Raw genomic sequence first — 21,335 nt, 5'->3', positions numbered from 1 at the left:
TTTTATGTAATATTCCACGCACAACTGGGAAGTTCAAGATTATTTTTCACCTCTTATTTGACTTGTAACCATGGGAACAACAGCTGGGAAAAAAAAAAGATGTCGGATTTTCTTAAAGTTACACTGATCTAATTCATTGCCTAGCCAGTCTTACTAAGCTGTATTTGATTAGATATTCCAAGCATAACTGAGAAGTTCAAGACTATTTTTCACCTCTTATTTGACTTGTAACTATAGGAGCAACAGCTGTGAAAAAACAGGTGCCAGGTTTTCTTAAACTTACACTGATCTAATTCATTGAATAGTCAATCTTACTAAGTTACATTTGACTGGGTATTCCAAGCATAACTGAGAAGTTCAGGATTACTTTTCCCCTTCAATTTGACTTGTAACGATAGGAATAACAGCTGTGGAAAAAAAAGGTGTCGGGTTGCTTAAATTTTCCGAACTTCATTTCCATTTATGGTGTTTCATTTCGTGAAAAGCACGCAGATGAAAGCTGAACTCAAGTTAAATGTCGAGGAAATAATAAAGGACCAATGCTCCTATGTGGGACTTTTTGTGGTTTTAGAGAAGAGCCCAGGTACTGGAAGACAAGAACGCTCTTTTTAAGCAATGGCTTCGGTGTTTTTTTTCTTCTTAGTTCTGTTTGCAACCTTTCTTTATAACATTTTAGTTCTTTGTAACTTTTTGCATAGCCACTGGCAATAAGAAAAAAAACCTTTCCCTTCTCGTAAGAGGAATTTTTGTATCATGGGAAAGAACCAACAGTGAAAATTCATGGAAGAAAAAATCCGTCTCATTACAGTTTGCAGATAGCTTTCCGAACTTGTGCGCATTGTTTGGGGGCTTAACCCATTTGCGACATACGATACGAAAAGTGCGTATTTATCATCAAAATGGTTTACTTAACCTACTTTAGGAATATCAAAGTGTAGAAAACGTTCCTTTGGTTTTCAATCATAAAAGAGAGTAAAATACGGGCTTGTAAGACTTCATACATGTGTTGTAATGACAATCATGAAAAACGCGTTTTCTGGCGTGGCGACAGAGTGACCCGGTATAATCGCTTGTGGATTCAAATGTTTAAGCTATATCTAGCAGTAACATGTTTATCTGCTAAGAAATCTAACAGTCGAAGTTAGCACAGCTGCCGCGTGTTGCTTTCGTCTACATATCTTTCATACTCCTGTCTCAGAGTACGTGATGGGAATATGATTAAAGCAACTGAAGATGAATAGCTAGTGGACGTAGTTTACGTAGTGTGGACGTAGGTTTTGCATTGAATGATTTTCACTTAAAATTGTTCAAATATGTTTCAGATATGCTCTAGAGTTATCCGACATTTAATCACTTATTAAAGTATACACTGCCAAGAAAATGGGGCAGTTGTATATCTTCCATTCTACTGGGCCGATTGATGAAATTCAACTTGCATTTTTCATGCCTCGAAAACGCGACTTAGGATATATATTATATTTATATATAGCATTACTCTAACATAGGTATTTTTATACAAATTGGACTTTTTCTGAAATGACATGCCAATCGTTTTCCATATTTCAATTCTACGACTCAAATTATGCCAAACTGCCAAGTTTTGTAAAAATCGCGAGAGTAGTTTTTAAAAAATTAACTCACAAAGTTTTATCTCCTCCAATCTTAATTGATTTTGATATATATTTATTAACATCTCTTTTATTAAACTTACTTGATTGCTTCTTCCAGAATTCGAAATTTAGGCTTAATCCGAACATAGTTCGCTTATTTTTTTATTTTTAAAATTTGCATTTTAAAATATTTTTTGTAAATTTTTCGAAAAAGCTTTTGTATTTATAACCTATAAAATTTTTAGCATCATCTTAAAATATTTCTAGGCACACCTGCAAAAAATTTGTTTTTTAATTCAAAATTTTCGAAGATATACGTGAATTTACATATTGGCGCGTTTTGAAATTTGGCACATTTGTTGAAAGCGATAATAACATCAAATGTGGTTTAGGCACTTCGTTAAAATTATTTGAAAGCAGGAACGATGTGCCTTTCTTTCCTCTCATCCAAACTGTAAAAAGGTAGGAACGATGTGACTTTTTTCCGCTTCTGTACAATGGAAGGGAAAGGAAAATGGGTTGCTATATATTTAGGAGGTTCACCAAGTAAACTATTCTTGACGCAAAGTGAAAAAAGTATGCCAAGATAAGCTTTTGAATTGCTTCGTAAATTTCGTTCCAAATTTTACAAAATTTAATATTTAGGCATAATTTGAGTCAGAGAATCAAAATATGGAAAAAAATTGGCATGTCATTTCAGAAAAAATTTCGATTTTGTACCAAAATGCCTATGTTAGAATAATGCTATATGTAAATCTAGTAAATTTTCTCATCTCTGTGTGGTCCGTCGCAAAATAAAAACATAATTTAAAACTGTGTTTAAATAAAATGTGAATTAATTCATGTTGCTCTAACACAAGTAAAACTTAACGGAAAAGTAACGGATTTCTCGACGATAAATATCGCGAAATTTTCATGGATGATTATGCGTGATGTTGGCCGCCCCATCTTAGATGCGCTGCTCTGGAAAAAAATTTAGTTGTACAAAAACCTGGCCATCTAACAGAATATCTGTTCTGCTCTGTACAGTAAAGAGTCATAGAGGCTGTCTGTAACAAGTTTGTGGAACTGTTGTTTCTCAATATTTTTTTGGGGGGACAGAGCTGTTTTAAAAATGATTGTCATTAGACAACCTTATATTTCGTAGCAAATGAGTTTCTGTGGTGTAAAACGTCCTCTGTATAATTGACCGGCCGAGCGGTAAAGTCGCTGAATACTGGTAGTTCGGTCCGAGGTTCGAATTCCTCGAACGGGTTGGCCGCATGGGCGTTTTCGTGATTTTCCCCATGTGTAACGTGTATACGAGCCAGTTTCTCTTAGAAAGTCCTCCACGAAGGCATACCTCCCTAGTGGATATTTAATTCTTTGGAGACATCTGATTAGAACTGCCTTCTTGTTGACTAATCCCTAACACTACGATTTTTTTAAATATTATCAAGAATATCTAAACATGAAGGAAAATTCATTGTCTTTACGTACATGCTCTGTGCTAAACGTGATGCATATTCCCACGGTACATTCTGAGATCTTCATGAGTATAAGACCCGGAGCAATACGAAATTGCTTTATAAATGAAAGTTCGTTTTTTCAAGTTATTCAGCTTTATGTCAGTGTAGCTACGTATATGTGTGTGTGTGATTATGGCAAAGCCTCGAGGGCTATCTGCCTAAGAGGAGGGATGCCTTCGTGGAGGACTTTCTAAGGGAAACTGGCTCGTATACACGTTACACATGGGGAAAACCACGAAAACGCCCATTCAGCCAGCCCGTTCGCGGGAGCTACGTATATGCTTTATTTCATGATCCAGTGAGAAACATCTCAGTTTTAATAATAAAATAATCTTTATATGTTTCATTACAAATTTCTTTAACACTCATAGATGCGAATACTTTCGAATAACATTTCGATGCACATTTCGTATGTGAAATAAAGCATCTGAAATTTAAACAACTTCGTTTACCCGTCAACCGGCCAAGTAGCACGATTTAGCTGTATTTTCCTTTAGAATTTGTATCCTTTAGAATTCTGCGATAATAACTGGCGATCGTAGTTGAAATTTTCGCCAACGTTCGACGCAATGACACATAAATACCGTAACATTTTATCCAAAGCCAAATTTTTTTGTTGACTCGATTTGTCAAAAGTTCTTTATATAGTTTTTTGTTATAATAAATTTATTTTTAATTATGTCATTAGGCATATTAATAATACATCCTATTAAAATTATAAATATAATTAATTACTCTGAGACGCACGATAATGAAATATTTTTTAATCTCGTTAAGTATTTAAAACCCATAAAATATCCGTTCAACGTCATACTTTATAATACATGAACACAGCAGGAAGCTGGTAAAGTGAAAACGCAAAGATGATTCTTGTAAAATTACGACCTAAGGATCTTGGTTTACTTTTTATTTAAAAGGGACATCGTCATTGAGCATCATTGGATGCTAAGCTCTTTTCATGGAGTCTGTCATAACCTGCACGCCGCATTTAAAGAGTTCTTTTTGAGTGGATGTACTGCTATGATGAACAACTCTTTGTAAGACTCGCATTTCTCATCAGCTTCTTCCCGCTCTTGTCCGATTTTGACGCAATATTGTGTGGTTCCGTTTTTCTGCTTATTCGATTCATTTAGCGGGACAATTGCGTAATAATTTAACCTCGCGGACAATGCGACGGAACAAAAAAATTCATCATTGTCATTAGTCAAAAGAGGCGGGCGTTTAAACTTCATATCAATCATTTTTACACATCTTGAATGAACAGTCTTCTTGTTCACAGTACAGAATTGAAAGATGCAGAAAGCTAACCAGATGGAAAGGGCCGTGCAGTCTTCTGATGGAACTGAAAAAATCGAAATAAAACCGTGAGTAGAAATAGAAAATACTTTTTCGTTTTCAAAATGTTTATTAATTATAGTCATGGAATTAACTTTACCGCAATGGGTATTTCCAAGAATGTTAGCTGTTCTTCTAAGATCTCGAGAATTTTTCGTACTTTTAAATTTATGTTACAAATACAAGGTAATTTTTAATGCTACTTTCCTGTAGAAATACTTCAAAATTACGGCTCGCTGGCTGCTGAGCGGTAAAATCACTGAAAACTGGTAGTTCGCCTCAAGTTTCTAATCCCAGCAAACAAACTGACTGCGAGAGAGATCATAGTTTTCTGCATGTGTAATGTGAATATGAGCCGTTTTCCATGAAAGCATCTATCTTCTTTGGCAGATGGCCCTCGTGTACTTCATCTTAATCCAAATAATCAAATTCTGCAGAATTTCACTGCAAAATCTGAATTAGAAGATTGAATTTTAAATTAGCTGAATTTGGTTGATTTCTATCTCGCGGACAATGAGAAAAAATCGTTTGCTGGAGTACGCCTTCAATTTCTTATCAATGCCGGACGGTCCTTTTTTTATAAAGTGTCGCCTTTAATGAACAAAATCCGTAGATGTAGATTATAGTGTATATAAACACAGTCTAATTAGATGATAGTTTTGATTTAGAATAATAGTGGTGGATACCTTCACATAATTTGAATAGATTTGAATAGTAAATTTTAAAGTAAAAAATTGTAATATATTTTTCATTTAGTTAACAAACTTAATCATTTGTTATTGCTTCTTTTCTGATACGTATACCCTCTATTACTTGAAGCGTTCATGTAAAATTCCCAATAACGGAATTGTATAATATCTATTCTATTCTATAATATCTATTCTATAGTATAATAAAGTATCAAACATCAGATTGCAAAAGTTTTGTGAATTTTCATTGCTTATCCTGAGGTCACCTCACAATCTCTCCTTTTTAGAATTTTTGTTCCCTCCCTCTTTTTTTTAGTTCAAAGGAGCTTTGTCCCTGAAGGACTATTGTTTTCGTTTTGCGATTTTGCGTTGAATCACTATAAACGGCGAATCATTTTTCAAACTGTTGCCACCAAATGCTAGAGTCCTGCATTATATTTGAAGAAATTAAATAATGAAAAATCTGCATAAATGTATGTCTATTTCTCGCATTGTGATAAAACAACGGTACGCAGAGTCGTCGAATTTTGAATGACGTAATCCTCCTACTAATATGGACATGTGAAAGACCAAATTTGGAATTTGTTTTATTATCGATTTCCTATTTTGTAAAACTTTAACGAATTTTTGATTAACAAACTCAAGGATTTCAAAGCGAGCAATGGCAACGTTGTACAGAAAAAATTTTTTTATCTCGAGCTCGTGAGTCTCTGTATCGGAAATGCTAAAGATATGGTCATTTTAAAAGTATTTTGCGATATTGCTGTTGAACTGAATTTTATGTTTTAAGTGCGAAGAACGTGATATTTAATAAATAAATATATAACACACAAAAGGTTAAAAAAAAAGCCCCTTTGGACGTATATTTTTATTTATTTTTTGTTCTCTGGAAGCAAATAAACTCTCGTTAGCAAAGTTTACGAGGGTCCCATAAAGTTTTCTTATATCTAATTTTTATTTGATGAAACTAAATACGTGGAAAAGTCCATTAAGTGTTTTACATCAAAATAGTTCCCTTGTGGTTTTTTTACCTTAATTATATTCCCATTTTTAAAGTTTATTGGGTTTAATTCAGTTATCTGATCTAGTTATTTACTTGATTCTATAATCATGTTTAATTCTATAGGCTCTATGCACCGTTAGCTTTTCATGTATTCTCTGATCCTTGTCCCATATACGAGGGTTGGAACTTTAATAGTGGCAACATAGCTGAAAAAAACGCTACGCAACAAAACCAAAGAATATCGCATATACCACAGGTAAACTACATACCTACCTTACTTCTCAGCAAAAGGACTCGTCCTGCCTACGTCACGCGCATGCGGAGTGACGCGAAGAACGAATCTTTGTATTAGCTCGCGGTCTAAAGTAAGTGTTGTCAGGATGTTTTCTAAACAAGAACAACGATGTTGGATAAAAATTGAATGTGCCAGAGGTCGTACAGCACGACAGTGTCATCAAGGGCTTCAAGAGGGTTGCGGGGAATCTGCATTGCCTTACATAACTGTAGCAAGATGGGTGAAAGCATTCAATGAAGGACGCCAAAACGTCGCAGACATGCTGCGGCCAGGTCATCCGAGTGTCAGCGATGCAGACGTGCAAGCTTTCGCCGCACTAATGGACAGTGATCGCCGCCAAACGATTCGTCAGCTGGTCGGACAAACAGGATTAGCGCATACGACTGTGCTGCACATTCTGAAGGAACGCCTGTCCATGAGAAAAATTGCTTCACGATGGGTTCCACACCAATTGACGGAAATGCACAAATGGCTATGATACGATGCTGCCCGAACCCACCTGGAGCGCTATGAGCGCGAAGGAGATGCTTTTTTACGCCGTATCATTACGCTGGATGAGACTTGGGCCCGATCGTACCAGCCAGAACTGAAACGCCAATCAAACGAATGGCGTCATCACGGGTCACCACGACGTTTGAAATTTCGTCAGAAACCCAGCAATGTGAAAGTTATGGCGATTCTCGTGTACGACTGTGATGGTGTCATCCTAACACATACCGTTCCCCCACAGCAGACCGTCACTGCGCAGTATTACTGCTCATTTTTGGAGCACAAACTCCGACCAGCTTTGAGAAAAAAACGGCGACACTTTCTGCAGAACGCTCCTCTCATTTTGCATGACAATGCTCGGCCGCATGCAGCGCAAGCTGTGACTGATTTGTTCAAGCGATGGGGCTGGGAAGTGCTTTACTATCCACCATACTTCCCAGATCTAAGCCCTTGTGACTATGACTTAATTCCTAAGATGAAGGAACCACTTCGTGGCACTCGCTTCTAAACTATTCCTGAGATTCTTGCGGCAGTAGACCGGTCCATTCAAACTATCAACAAAACAGGCGCTGCTACAGGTATTCTGCGACTTCCACATTGTTGGAAACGGGTTGTACACAATGCTGGCGACTATATTGAAGGACTGTAAAACATGGTGACATGAATCACTTTTGTATTCCTTGTAAATAAATAGTTGCCACTATTAAAGTTCCAACCCTCGTATAAAGCTAGTCAACTCTATTTTATACCTCGTTTTATTATCTGTAAATCTGTATGCTTCTGGATGTGCAAGTAGAGTTTGTATTTTATGCGCTTTTGGCGAATATGGGCTATGTAAGTAGGATAATAATTGATCTCACGATGCCACCGCGAATTCTAAAATTTTGTGCATATTTGATTTTTCCTCCCAATTTCGAATTTTTTCCTATTTTTAATTTGCATTGTAATTGCTAAGTAATAATATTTAAATAGTATTTATGCAATGCAAAGTCATCAGAATCTGAACTAGATTATTAAATGATCCTCAGTTTTGCTGGACTTCAGGAATACAAGTAAAAATTGTTTTCCGAAGTTGCATAAAATCTCCCTTCATTGATTATCAATGCTGACAAGCAGTTTTGATGTCGATCAAATTTTTTAACATGCTATTTAATTTAGATAATTTGCACATGTTCATACAAAATGACTGATTTATAAAAATACTGTCTTATGAAATGAGAATTACGGTAGGATATAACGATATTGAATGTTTCCAAATTTTGTTTGCTTTTTAACAGAAATTTCAGTAGAAAGTATATCAGTTATTACAAATTGAATGCGGTTCAAATACACGACATGAAAACGAGTGACGGACGAGAATAGTATTTTAACAAAACAATTTTTTATTAACAAAAATAAAATATCTTAAATAAATTTTAAATTCTGTTACTAAATAGTTAACATACATAAACAACAATAATAATAAATATACTAGACTTTTTTCCTTTGCGATATTATTATCGCAAAGGAATTACTAGACTTTTTTTAACTAGATTATAGAAAATACTAGACTTTTTTTTCCTTTGCGATATTATTATCGCAAAGGAAAAAGTCTAGTATTTTCTATCTGAAATCTAAAATTTGGTATCTGCAAGATACCGCAATATGCCGATAGCTAAATATTAAATTTTTAGACTGAATTATGACATGGTTAATTAATCATTAAATTGCTTTAAACTATAAGTAAGCAAATGGCTCTTTTATTTATTAAATTGTTTTTCAACATATGAATAAAAATACATATGTTTGGGTATGAAAGTACTTATAAACTTCATTTCTTACTACAGTTTGATATTTGATGGCGTTTCATTCTGATAAATTAAGTAATTTTGGAGAAAAGTTACTAGAAATTATCTTCAGCGCGGATTGTAGATGTTCATCCATTAATCGGGTTCTTTTTCTTACTAATTTTCAGCGGTGAAAAGAAAAACGCTGTTCACATATAAATGTATTTACAAACAAATTGATCATTCTCAGTGCAAAAACTTGTAAGTGAGCCTCTTGAAAGAAGTACGTATGAAAGTTAATAAAATCTGTACCTTTAAATCTTCGAATAAGCTTTATATCACCCTGTAAATTTAATTGCTCCATTTTTAGGCTTTCTAGTGCGTTATTTATGCTCGTTTTTAATGGTAGTGAAAATAAAGTAAACTCTGATTTCAAATATTTAAAATCTTGAAATCTTTGCAACACTATATTTGAAATAAATACATAACTAAAATGTGTTCGCGGCCCGCACAAAATTGGTCCCTGTAGTGTAAATCTGAACGCAGGAAGTTTCGCGAAATTTTACTATCTCGCGATAGACCTCCGAATTTTGCCTTTTATTTATTTATTTTGATAAATTACTGCCCTAACTATGCACAATGTCTTGTCGGATGCAGCATATCCTATACAGAACGTCCAGCTAATAAATCAAATTTGACTTGCTTACTTGTTACTTTTGACCTACCAGCGGCCGAGTGGTAAAAGCTCCGAGGTTCGAATCTCGCAAACGGGATGGCTGCACGGGCGTTTTGGAAGGAATTGAAACTGAAGACGTTGAGTTGCTTGTAGTTAATGTTGAGGATTTTTGTTATTGTGTAAAAGATAATATTGAAAGAACTCAAAAGTACAGTGTTTGAAGTCTTCAGAAATCCATTTATTTTTGGCCGAGCGGTAGAAGCGCTGAATACTGGTAGTTCGCTCCAAGGTTCGAACCTCGCGAATGGGCTGGCTGCTGAGTCGTTTTCAAGGTTTTTTACATATGTAACGTGTATACGAGCCAGTTTCACTTAGAAAACCCTCAACAAAGGCATCCATCCCTTCGCTCGAAGCTTTGCCGTAATCACATAAACCAAACCAAAGCGTGTTATTTTTAGTGTATTATAAGAACTAGTTAGTCTATGATTCTATTCTTGTGTCCTGCACAATGGTCAAACCTTGTTTTCAGTTTCACTGATCTGTCTGGAATAATTTTTCTGAGGATTCTGTTAAAGGTTTGGTTTGTTTGATCATGGCAAAGCCTCGAGGGCTATCTTCTTAGGAGAAGGGACGCCTTCGTGGATGGCTTTCTAAGGGAAACTTGCTCGTATCCACGTTGCACATGGGGAAAACTACGAAAACGACTATGCAGCCAACCCGTTCGCGAACTACCAGTGTTCAACGACTTTACCACTCTGAGGCTGGTGAGTCGATTCTGGTTAGAGTTGATCCTGAACTTTCTGAATCAATTATGCCCCGTGGAATTGTCAACTGCATCCTCATCGAACACAGTATATTTTTAATTTTCCGTCTGCAAAGAATTTTTGCCTTTTTGGAAGTACAAATAACATAAGTTGAAAATACTCCTTATTTTTACCATTTCTTAATTTTTAATAAAATTTATAAACAAATCAAGCATACTTTTTATCCAAGTTTATTCCTGAAATTTCTTCTATCAATCAGCATGAAAATTTCATACATGTGAAATGCATTGCAAAACCTAGGCGCAATTTAATAACATTTAGAGCCAAAAAAGAAGCAAAATTTTACATGTTCCTAATTTCAATACAATCAATTCAGTTCTATCATAATAAAGCGGCTATTGCATTTAGTGGGCAGACGTGGCGACTAAATGCAATGACCACTTTAACTAAAACTTCATTCCGTAGTCTGTAGGTGAAAATTTCAAATGTCTCCAAAGACTTATACGTTGGCCGTTTTAACAAGGAAATACCATTATCTCGCAAGATAAAACAAAGATGTTTGAGAAACTAAACCTATGTAATTGTGTGCATGTTTACTTCAATGCTACGTGAGAATTACCACTTCTGAAACAGTTGTGTACAAAGTGATATAAGATTGAATGTGCTATCAAGCCCTAGCACTGGCCATGTGCTTAAAACACTGAATGCTGATAGTTCAAGCCAGATTCGAGTCTAGGTGAGCAAAGTTCGTACATGGATGTTTTAGCGGTTTTCCTCTTGGGTTACTAATAGGAAATAATTTCTCTTAGAGCATTGATTGGTGTCTCCTTCGTGAGTCATAATTTCAAAGATCGTTTCGTTTAAGGAGTCAGTTTGGGAGAACATTAGAATTTGCAATCAAAACTTCAAGATTTCACAGAACGCAGAAATAACATTTATTAACGATAAACTTAATGATATAGTATATTACTTCCGCCTATAGCAGCCCTGAAACATAATCAAGCATCAAAAGGGTATGACATGCGTCATTCTTCAAGTTCAAACGTCAAGTGGAATATTTTTCATCGGCCCGCATCAAGAGCGCCACCTATTTACCGAAAAGACGGAACAAGCATCCTCCACAAAGGCATCCCATCTCTTAGGCTCACTTGCTTTGCCATGCGCAATTAACCTAATGTAAATTTGCTGCCATTTATCAAAATACTATTAATGTGCTTTCCTGTATTTTTTTTACTCTAATTGCAGATCAAGTATTATCGGGGCCTATTGTATTGATTTTCATTTGAAAGTTTACATATATCAAAAACATATTCCTCTAACATTTGGCTTGTTATTATTTGCTTGTTAACGCTGCCCTACTGAAAGAATTAATGTTTGATTCTCCAACTAAAAAACTAAAATTCAGTTTAGAAGCGTGGCGAAATAGTATTTCTGACGCTGTGGTTGCAAAAGACCATAATCCGTAGCTTCTTTCAGTTATGTTAATCTCGCTTTACATTGCCTGTCACTAAATCCATGAGCTATGGCGTTAGCCTCTTATCTCTGTGGCCTCCGCAAAGTTTACTTTACTTCTGCAGTTTTTAAATAGAGTTGTACTTTTCTCGTAGAGCTGGGTGTTTGATGACACGAAAGCTCCTAGACAAAGGGTATGTTCATTTCGCCTTCACTTCAGTTAAACTTTCTTATATGTTCTTAAGGATTTTATTTTTAAGGATTGCGTACCTTTGTAATTGAAATTTTTAGGCTTTAGTAAAAGAAATATAAAAGAATTATATATTAAAGCATCTAATATTACGTAAATAAGACGAATTGGAGCATCATGAGTAAATTTACTTTCCTTACACCAGCTGTTTAATTTTTTGCATTTCGCCGTTATTTAGAAATATAAAAAGTGTTTGAGTCATAAAGACTAAATTTAGGTAGCTAAGTTTTAAAAACTGATTTTTCAATTTTTCAAAAATATTTTTATGTATTAACGCAAAATAATAATTAAAAAAGGAAAATTTAAAAAGTTTCAGATTTTAAACGACGTCAAAAGGGGCGATTTTTTTCATTTAACATTTTGTGTGTTACTTTTATAAATATCGTGTTCTTCGCACTTAAAACATAAAATTCAGTTCAAGAGCAAGATCGCAAAATGATTTGAAATTGAGCATATCTTTAGAATTTCCGATACACAGTCTTCACGCGCTGGAGATAAAAATGGTTTTTCTGCACAACGTTGCCATTGCTCGCTTTGAAATTCTTGAGTTTTGTTAATCAGAAATTCGTTACAATTTTACAAAATATGAAATCGAAAATAAAACAATTTCAAATTTGGGCTTCCAGATGTCCATATTCGCAGTCGGATTATGTCATTCAAAATTGGATGGCTTTAGGTACCGTTGTTTTATAACATTGCGAAAAACATACATTTATGCATATTCTTCATTATTTAATTTTTTTAGATATAATACAGGGCTCTAGAATTTGGTGGCAACAGTTTGAAAAGTGAAACAGACATTCAGAGTGATTCGAAGCAAAATCGCTAAAAGAAAATAATAGTCCCTCAGGGACGAAGCCCCTTTGAACTAATAAATCACCTATCCTAGAAATTCCATGTTTCTCTCATTATTAGTACAAAATTTAAATTTTTGCAAGTGTCTAGTTACACCTAAAAAGTTATTCGATTGAAAGCTTCAGTTTCTGAATTCTCCACTTCTGATCGTATAATTTACATTAAGTCGAAAGATAACAAACGAAATACTCTAATAGTTTGTTTGATAAAATGTGTACTGAAAGTGGTTTTCAATTTGCTTGGTAACTTATTAAATTTTCATACAATGTCGATATTTCCGACATGCTACAAAAAGTTTTAGAATTACCCTCAAAATACATTAAAAAAAATGTTTAATGCTAGAATATGATACGTTATAATAGTTTAAAAATTTACAAAATGTAACTTTTAAATTTAAATATTAAAATTATACAAATACGGACCACACATGCATAACAGTTTCCAACGTAAAGATACAAGGTGGTTATAATTAAAGTGACCTTATTCAGACCCCTCTAGAACCTGTTCTACTTATTGAATTTTGATGAAATTTGGTATATATGTTATAGAGACTATGAGTAAACGATTTCTACTATAAAAATATAGTTCGAAATGGGCCCTTTTCTCAATCTCTTTAAACAACGATGGTCACGCAGTGCAGCTAAATTGCTGCCGTTCTGATAAAAAAAAAGTTTTACCACTAAGGTTTGATCGTTCTTCTGTAAGGGCATGATTAACGGTGACAAAGGCACGCAGAATGATTTTCTGGCTCTGACTGCAAGTGTCTTTATAGGTTTGACTAATTTGTATAAAGAATTTTTGAAAATTACCATCTGGTGGTCAAAATTTTAACTATTTTTTATAGCAGAAATCTTTTTCCCATAGTCCATATAACGGATATGCCAAATTTCATCAAAATCTGATAGGCAGAACGGGTTCTACAGGGGGTCTGAATAGGGTCACTTTAATTATAACCACCACCCTGTCTGTACACGCGTTAATTTTCACTGCTGGTCACTTTTAAATATTAAGTTTTCTCACCAATTATAATACTTTTCTTGTTTTTAAAACTTGTCAATGATTATGTGTATTTCGTTTCGTTCTTTATTAAAACAACTTATATAAAAGGTATATTTCTTGCGTTTCGAATAATTTTACTATACTCAAAATTATCTGATGACAAAAGTTTTTCCGGTGGAATAATCAAGTTGGTGCATGTATCTTTAAAACGAAAATTGTCCGACACGTGCTGTTCTGTAACAGAAAAATTGTTTTATCTCAAAATATTATTATACAATAATCTCTTGGATAAAATTTTACGCTTTCATTGTGATTGGAACAAATCTAAATTTTTTGTGGGTATTGAGTTATATTTTAATAATTGTTAAACTGAATATTTTATATGAAACTTTCTGTTTTTTATATCTTATATCAGTTCTTAGAATTCGAAAGATAATTAATGAAATACTTACGTTAGTATAATAAATACTATTGCTTTCAGTATACATTAATAATTTGTCTAATTATTAACTTTTTGTAATCTCGATACTTTGGACATGCCGTGTTGACTTCCGTATATCTTCCCCTGGCTTACTTTTCCCTCTACCTTTCTCAGCATGTAATTTAAAGATTTCCAAGTTATTTTTAAAATGTATGCATAAATAGGAATGTGAAAAAGAAAATGCTATTGAAATTATTTTGTATTAGACAAAGAAAGTTATTAAAGTACTATTATTATATGCATTCATATACATTTTTCAGCGTACTAACTGATTGCATCATCAGTTGCCTAAAATAGTTATTGTAAAAAAAAATCTGATATGTACGGTCTATTAAATTACATACTTCTTTCACTTCATTTAAATTTATTTTTTTCGAATTAGCAAAAAAAAAAAAAAAAAAAAAATCCTCACCTAAACATCCAGATTGATTTTAATTTCACATTCTGGCATGCTTCCAGCCACTATAGCCCACCAGCGGCCGAGCAGTAAAGTCGCTGAACACTGGTAGTTCGGTCCGAGGTTCGAATCCCGCAAACGGGCTGGCTGCATGGGTGGTTTCGTGGTTTCCCCATGTGTAACGTGTATACGAGCAAGTTTTCCTTAGAAAGTCCTCCACGAAGGCATCCCTCCCCTTAGGCAGATATTCCTCGAGGGTTTGCCGTAATTAAATAACCTAAGTTAACCTTACAGACACTATAAAATGTTCTCCAAAAAATTAAAAGATCCATTGGATACTCATGTCAACACGCAGTAGTCGGGGTTAGCTATAAGTATTCCTTATTTTGGATGCTTAACATTCATTATGTCTCATCACGTTTTGATAGTACTTATAAAATAGCTGTCATCTTACCATTTACAAAAGATGAAACCTGCTGGATGTACAATTCTGCTGTACAGCTGCACTAATTGTATCATCAGAAATCTTTAAAGCTACATTCACATTTTGTTTTTTCAATGTTTGTAGGATACACAGCTTTTTAAATTTGTTTTATACCTTAGCTTTGCAACCTTTCAGTGTTAAATACTTTTCGCAAAATGAAAAGTTAGCTTTTGATATTTCCTTCCGATTTTTTGTATTAAACTTTCGATGTTTTCTCCAAATACTTTCGATTTAACAAATTATTGCGAACAGATTTTAACCGAATCAAACATTGCAAATAATTTCTTGGATTCATCAGCTGAGTTAGCTAAACAAGAATTACTATTCAAACTCTGCGTAAACGACAACCCAGAGAACATGTTTTGATTTATTCTGTTATTGTCTGATATCAAACACACAACATTAAAGTCTGCATCATTTAGTAAGAACAAAATATGCTTTGTTAAATGAAATAAATCTTCAGCAATCATGTTAAGAACTTGTACCAATCCAATAATTTAGTATTTTTGCATTAACTTCATTTTCAGAAAAACTATAAATTGTTACCTTTGTATGCTATTTTTGGTTTATGCGAATTTCATCAATGAGAAGGTTCACAGTATATTCTTTGATTGACAGTGAAATGCACTTACTTTTAATATAAGCAATATTATTCATGTCAGTCATTGCTTGATTTAATTTTAGACATGAAGTCAGTCTTTTGAAATACCTTACAGATGGAACTTGCAAGAACTGCTTTTATGAAGCAGTTCTTGCAAGCATGACTTTGATTTGGTATATGCCTTCAAAAAACTGTTGTACCTATTTCCTTTGCCTGATTTTCCAACTGTTTCATTTCCTTCAATATAAGCTGGCCTTTTTTATGGAATGTACATTTTCCTCTTTCTGTATTAAAGCTTTCCAGCATGGAATAGCTGTCTCAAAATCATTTTTAGAAATGTCATCCTTCTTTGTCAAATTTTCAAAGAAAGTTGAAACTTTTTTAAATTCACTCCTTGGTGTGTGATCTTTAGCATATTATCCAATATAGACTTTACTTTATTCAAATAAACAGGCTTTTCTGCGTCATTCTTGGAAATTTGTACGCACTCATGCAGTTCTCAGTTTCAGCATAATTAGTTACACTTAGGTATACAGCAATGATCAGGAATTGCTATCAATATTGACAAAATCAACTCAGGAACAAGAAACTATACTGACAAAATACTAAACAAGAACGTCCGCAATCTTTGCGGTAGTTACAAGACTAATGGCCGAAAAGGATGACCATCTCTGACCTACTTAACGAGTGTCATGGCCTTTTCCCTTCTTGAAGCTCAGGGCCTGTCACCAAATCTGTGACTACTTTGTGTCATACACGGTCTAGTACCTACAAAGAGTACTTCAGCCGTGGGGGTTCTTGGCTTAACGAAGAACCATAATGGTATCGTCTCTCAGAACAGGTCGAGGTGGTTGAATTGTCATTTTTCCCCACTGAAATGCTCTTCATTACTTCTAGTAGCACTGAAGCAAATGAACTCTCTACACAAATAAGTGATTTACTCTAGATAATTTTAATTGCTTCAATAGATTTTTTTTCAAATGCCATTTTTATGACTTCGGCTCGGTTCAGCCATTCATAAAAAATTTTCAATAAATGCAAGTTTCACAAAAACCTCAAACTTCAACCTTCGCTGTACAACATTCCATCGACCGGTGATACACCAAACAAAGACGTGCTAACCGGCTGATATATCTAAATCTTTTAATTTGAAATAATTTGATCAAAGGCACTGTTAAATTAATAATATATGGTCCTTATATTTCACAAAAACAAACAAAAATACTTCATTAAATAACACTTTGAAAAAGGCGGGCGAGAGGACTTTCTTCATCGAACTTACTTGTCGACATTGTGCAAGTTTGCGAAACGTTTTTTCTCACATTCCTGACGTTCAGCATAATTTAAGGAAAATCAGAGTTCTAGTTCGAAATATGATTGCTGTTCAGACTATTTATGAAGAAAATCGAAAGGAAAGTAGTATCAAGTTTAAAGTCTAGAACTCACGAACATTCAAGTCAAGTTAGATATTCGAATAAGCATAAGATATTCCCGAAATCTTAGAAAATCCCATAAAATGGAAAGTATTTGAGAATTTATTCTTATTCATCAGCAATTAAAGCCCTCACCACAGTCGAATAGTTAAGACCTTGAATACAGGGAGTTCGACCCGTGTTCGTTCCTAAGCAAAGGGGCTGGCTGAACGGTTTCTTTTCATAATTTTCCCATCTTTAGCATGAGTACTAGCCAGTTTGCATTAGCAAGTCCTCCACAAATGTGCATCCCTTTCTTCAAGCCTTTAGTGCACTTTGGTATATTCAAATTACCTAACCTGTGCCGAGCGGTAAAGTCGCCGAACATCGGTAGTTCGGTTCAAGATTCGAATCCTTCGAACGGGCTGTCTGCATAGGCGTTTTTGTGGTTTTTCGCATGTTTAACGTGTATATGGACCAGTTTCCCTTAAAACGTCCCAGATAAAGGCAATCATCCTTTTAGGCAAATAGCCCTCGAGTGCTTTGCCATAATCAAATTAGCCAAGTTAAACCTAATCTATGCCAACAATGAAAAATGTTCGATAGTTACAAATCAGCGTAACATTGCCGCCTCCATGCAAAAAATCATCGCAAATTTAAGGTTTCATGCAAGTTCTGGAAAAAGTCACTTCATTGATTCATTATTAACCCTTTATTATTATGGTAAAATATTTAGGAGCAACTCGCATAACGTCCTGCAGATCCATAATTATGAAACTGCTAATTCGCAAATGCTTTTCAGATTTAATCAGGTAATCATAAATGATTAACATTTAATCAATAAACTATTCTTGAAGCGCTGACACATATACTTCCCAGGTCAACAAATGAAGTGCTTATTTAAAGCGCAATGAACTATTCTATTCTCCGAAGCATAAATTATGTCAGCTGAAAGTTAATTTTGAAAATGTTAAAAGCGATGTTATTGTTTAGGTCGAAGACAATTGTATCTAAAGTTGAGAGAGAAATATCTTTAGTAACAAAGCATTCGTCACTCTGTCTAGTGAAGTGTCACTGTCAAGCAACACCCACTTCCCTTTTAACGAGATGAAAGTATATAATGACAGTCAGAATGCTGCTTGATGAAAAGGCTGTTATTAAAGCACCGATTATTCTAAGCACTTAATACCCACGAATCTTCATCAGGGTTAATATTAACTCAGACGAAATGAATTGTCAGCGAAACTGACAATGGTTCCTACATTAATCATTCAGCTGCCATTTTTAACTAACTAAGTAGCAGAAAGTGGATTCGGATCCAATTTTAAGCAGTTTTATTAAGAGCTTAACAATTCATATGGCAAAATAAGGCTGGAAATTATAATTTTATAACACTATATAAATTAGTAAATTTTAATATGGGCCCGTGCAAGTTATCTTGCGAATATCAGAGCGTTATTTTGTTTTCACAGCAGCAAGGAATGCATTTTGCAACAGGTAGCTACAGCTTTTCATCAAAAGTAAAGTAAAACAGTTACAATAGATATAAATTGGGTTACATCACAACATTTACTGTGCTCTTTTATTGTCATCTTTGCGCTAACGACATTTTAATGTGAAGTGTCATTACTAGTGAGCATAACTTCTCCGTATGCGAAGCTTACCTAGCCAAATGGTCTGAAACTGCCGGCCACCGAAGTAATTTTATGCAACACGCGAATAAATTTAAATTATGTATTTTTGAAAATGGGGTGTTACAGAAATTTAACTCTTTGAAGGGTATCACCTTTTCTATTGAACGTCTTACTCACTCGTGTGAGTGGATTTCAAGACTGACCGTTTCTGAAGTTCCCTTGTAGCTCGTTCACTAGATGGCAATCAAGAAACATAATCCAATCAAGAAACATAAGCCAGTAACTTATGCAGCAATTCATCTTCAAGAAAATAGCATGAGCCATCGAAGACAACATCACGACGATGTGCACTCTACGGCACCAAGAATACGCCTGTAATAACAGTGTGGGAATGCAGCACATGCAAAGTTGCAGTCTGCTTCAAAAAGGAAACTGTTGCCATGAGTATAATAGAGACTGATTTTGTAAGGATGTGTTCTGTGGGCCGTGGTCACTGACCACTAACTACTAGAAGTGGTCATTGTTTTCACGCGTTTCGGACAAAATGTGTGTAATTGTCCCAAATAATTTCATTGTAACACTTGATATAGTAAATGAAACAAGAGTTTTGCTGAAAAAGTGAATTGCCTTTTCCTTCCCCTTAAAGAGTTAGTTTAGATATTTGAAGTTCAAATTTAAATATTTTCATTACCTTGTAGACTCATTAGGCTATTTCGGAAGCAGGAAACATGAAAAATTTGCAAGGTCTTCGCCAGGACTCGAGCCCTGGACCTTTCGAATACGCGCCGAGTGTGCTACCATTACACCACGAATGCATCCTGGAAGAAGTTCGAAAATAACTTATATACTCCCCCTTTTAAAGGGCGGCTGGGGATTAGAGAATTTAATCACCAAATTCTGGTGGTGGCAGAATTATTGTCCACCACCTTTCAGCTCGGGCGCCATTGCAGAGTCATTAGGTTATTTTAAAGCGGGAGATGTGAAAGGTGTGTGCTGACGTCCCCGAGACTCGAACCTTGGAACTTTCACATACGCGCCGTGTGTGATACCATTACACCAAGAAGGAGGCAGAAAACTCTGGTGGCCAGCCCTCAGGGACCAACTCAAGCATCTTCAATGTCCCAAGAATCTCTTTCGGATCATAGGCAGTTATCTTCACAATAGTAAAGTCACTTTCCAGCGAGATGGGATTAGTGTCACTCACAGCTACTACAAAGGCGCACCCCAAGGGTATAATATTGTCCCAATTTTGTGGAATCTTATTGCGAATACTGCACTAGATATAGATTTCGAATGAAACGCACAAATTCAGGCCTACACCGACGATTTTATCCTAATCATTCAAGGAGGTAATCTGACTGAAATAGAAAACAAAGCGAAAAAGGCAGTTAGTGATCTTCTTCGCTCCAGATCACTGACTGGAGCCTCAAATTCAGCATCGATAAGACAAAAATGATAACATTTTCAAAGGGTAATAAACTTGTAAATAGCCTACCCTGTATAAAATAGCAGGACCGTCTTATACGGGCAAAAAAAAAATTAAGCAGGCACTGAACACGAACGGCACGCAAGCCTTCCACATCTCTTCATTAAAAGAAGTGCTTATTACCCTGTCTTCTTCCAGGCAAGTGTCTCTATGCTGGCCACGTAGTCATCAAGGTACCCAAGGTAATGAAAGGGCGACTTTTTAGCTAAAGAAGCCACAAGTCACCCTTCCATCGACTCGGATATCACACTTTCCATAGTCGCTGCCACACAAAATCTTCTGCGCCTTCATGTCCATCTGGCAAGCTGGCTGAGACGACTCAGACACCGGTCGACACACTTACTCCATCTTTCCAGTGGTTTCCACCAAACGGCTCAAAACAGATTTCTGTCTACAACAAGCTTTTACAAATCACGGAAGATTTCCCGCGTACCTCAGCAGGTTCTGCCATCAAAACGTCAATTGCTCCTGCGGTGCTTCAGCTTCTTCAGAAGACGTCTCACATTACATCCACGACTTTCCACTCACTTCTCTCATCAGAGCCTCAGCTCCAGTGATCACATAGCCTCAAAGACCTTCTTCAGGATTACTACTGACAGCGGGGCGTCAGAACTATCATAGAGTATGTCTATTCTAAGAGAAACATAATCGTAGCAGATAACCAGGTCTAGGCACCTGACGAAATTCAAAGGCAGCAAGCCTTTATTCATCTATATATGTAAATATCTCTAAAGCAAACCCTTTTTACTAATTTTATACTAACATACCCAAAAAATTGGAGCACCCAACAAAAGTAATAATGGATGTTAAATCTATTTATCAATAATAAGGTTGAAAAGATAAACAATCAAAAAAGGTTGCTGGTACAACGATCAGAATAACATAACTGACCTGTAGTGATCATTGATAGGTGAAGCAGGCGGAATAATAATAAATAATATATCCATTCAAAACGAACATAAATCACACACCAGAAAAACTGCAAATTGAGCTAATTTACAGTGTGATATGAATTTTATTCGAAGACTTAGAAGGTACAGATTTTACTTTTATTCGCACTTGTCAAAAATACACTCAGTTATGCACTAAGAATAATGACTTTGTTGCATGGAATACATTTATGTGTGAACAGTTCTTGTTCACAGTTAA

The 21,335-nt window shown here is 35.2% G+C and overlaps 1 protein-coding gene across 4 annotated transcripts in view; it reads left to right on the top strand.

The window, feature by feature from the left end:
* LOC118185380 (potassium voltage-gated channel subfamily KQT member 1-like) overlaps positions 1 to 21,335 on the top strand; it is a 191,094-nt gene that overhangs the window by 34,877 nt on the left and 134,882 nt on the right. Inside the window, exon 1 of one of the 4 annotated variants that reach the window (XM_085821057.1) lies at positions 4,370 to 4,482. The exons of 2 other annotated variants lie outside the window; for them this stretch is intronic. In XM_085821057.1, the coding sequence (XP_085677183.1) occupies positions 4,412 to 4,482 (71 nt within the window). In that variant the 5' untranslated portion in view covers positions 4,370 to 4,411. Of the gene's footprint in view, positions 1 to 4,369; positions 4,483 to 11,752; positions 11,782 to 21,335 lie in introns of those variants that run through there. One more of the 4 variants, XM_085821058.1, reaches the window with a different exon arrangement.

Source organism: Stegodyphus dumicola, chromosome 7 (genome assembly GCF_044657685.1).
Source record: "Stegodyphus dumicola isolate Sdum_Otavi_A_Nest chromosome 7, ASM4465768v1".
Lineage (NCBI taxonomy): Eukaryota > Metazoa > Arthropoda > Arachnida > Araneae > Eresidae > Stegodyphus > Stegodyphus dumicola.
Note: the sequence above shows the minus strand (reverse complement) of the source record. Positions and strands in the feature narration are given on the sequence as shown.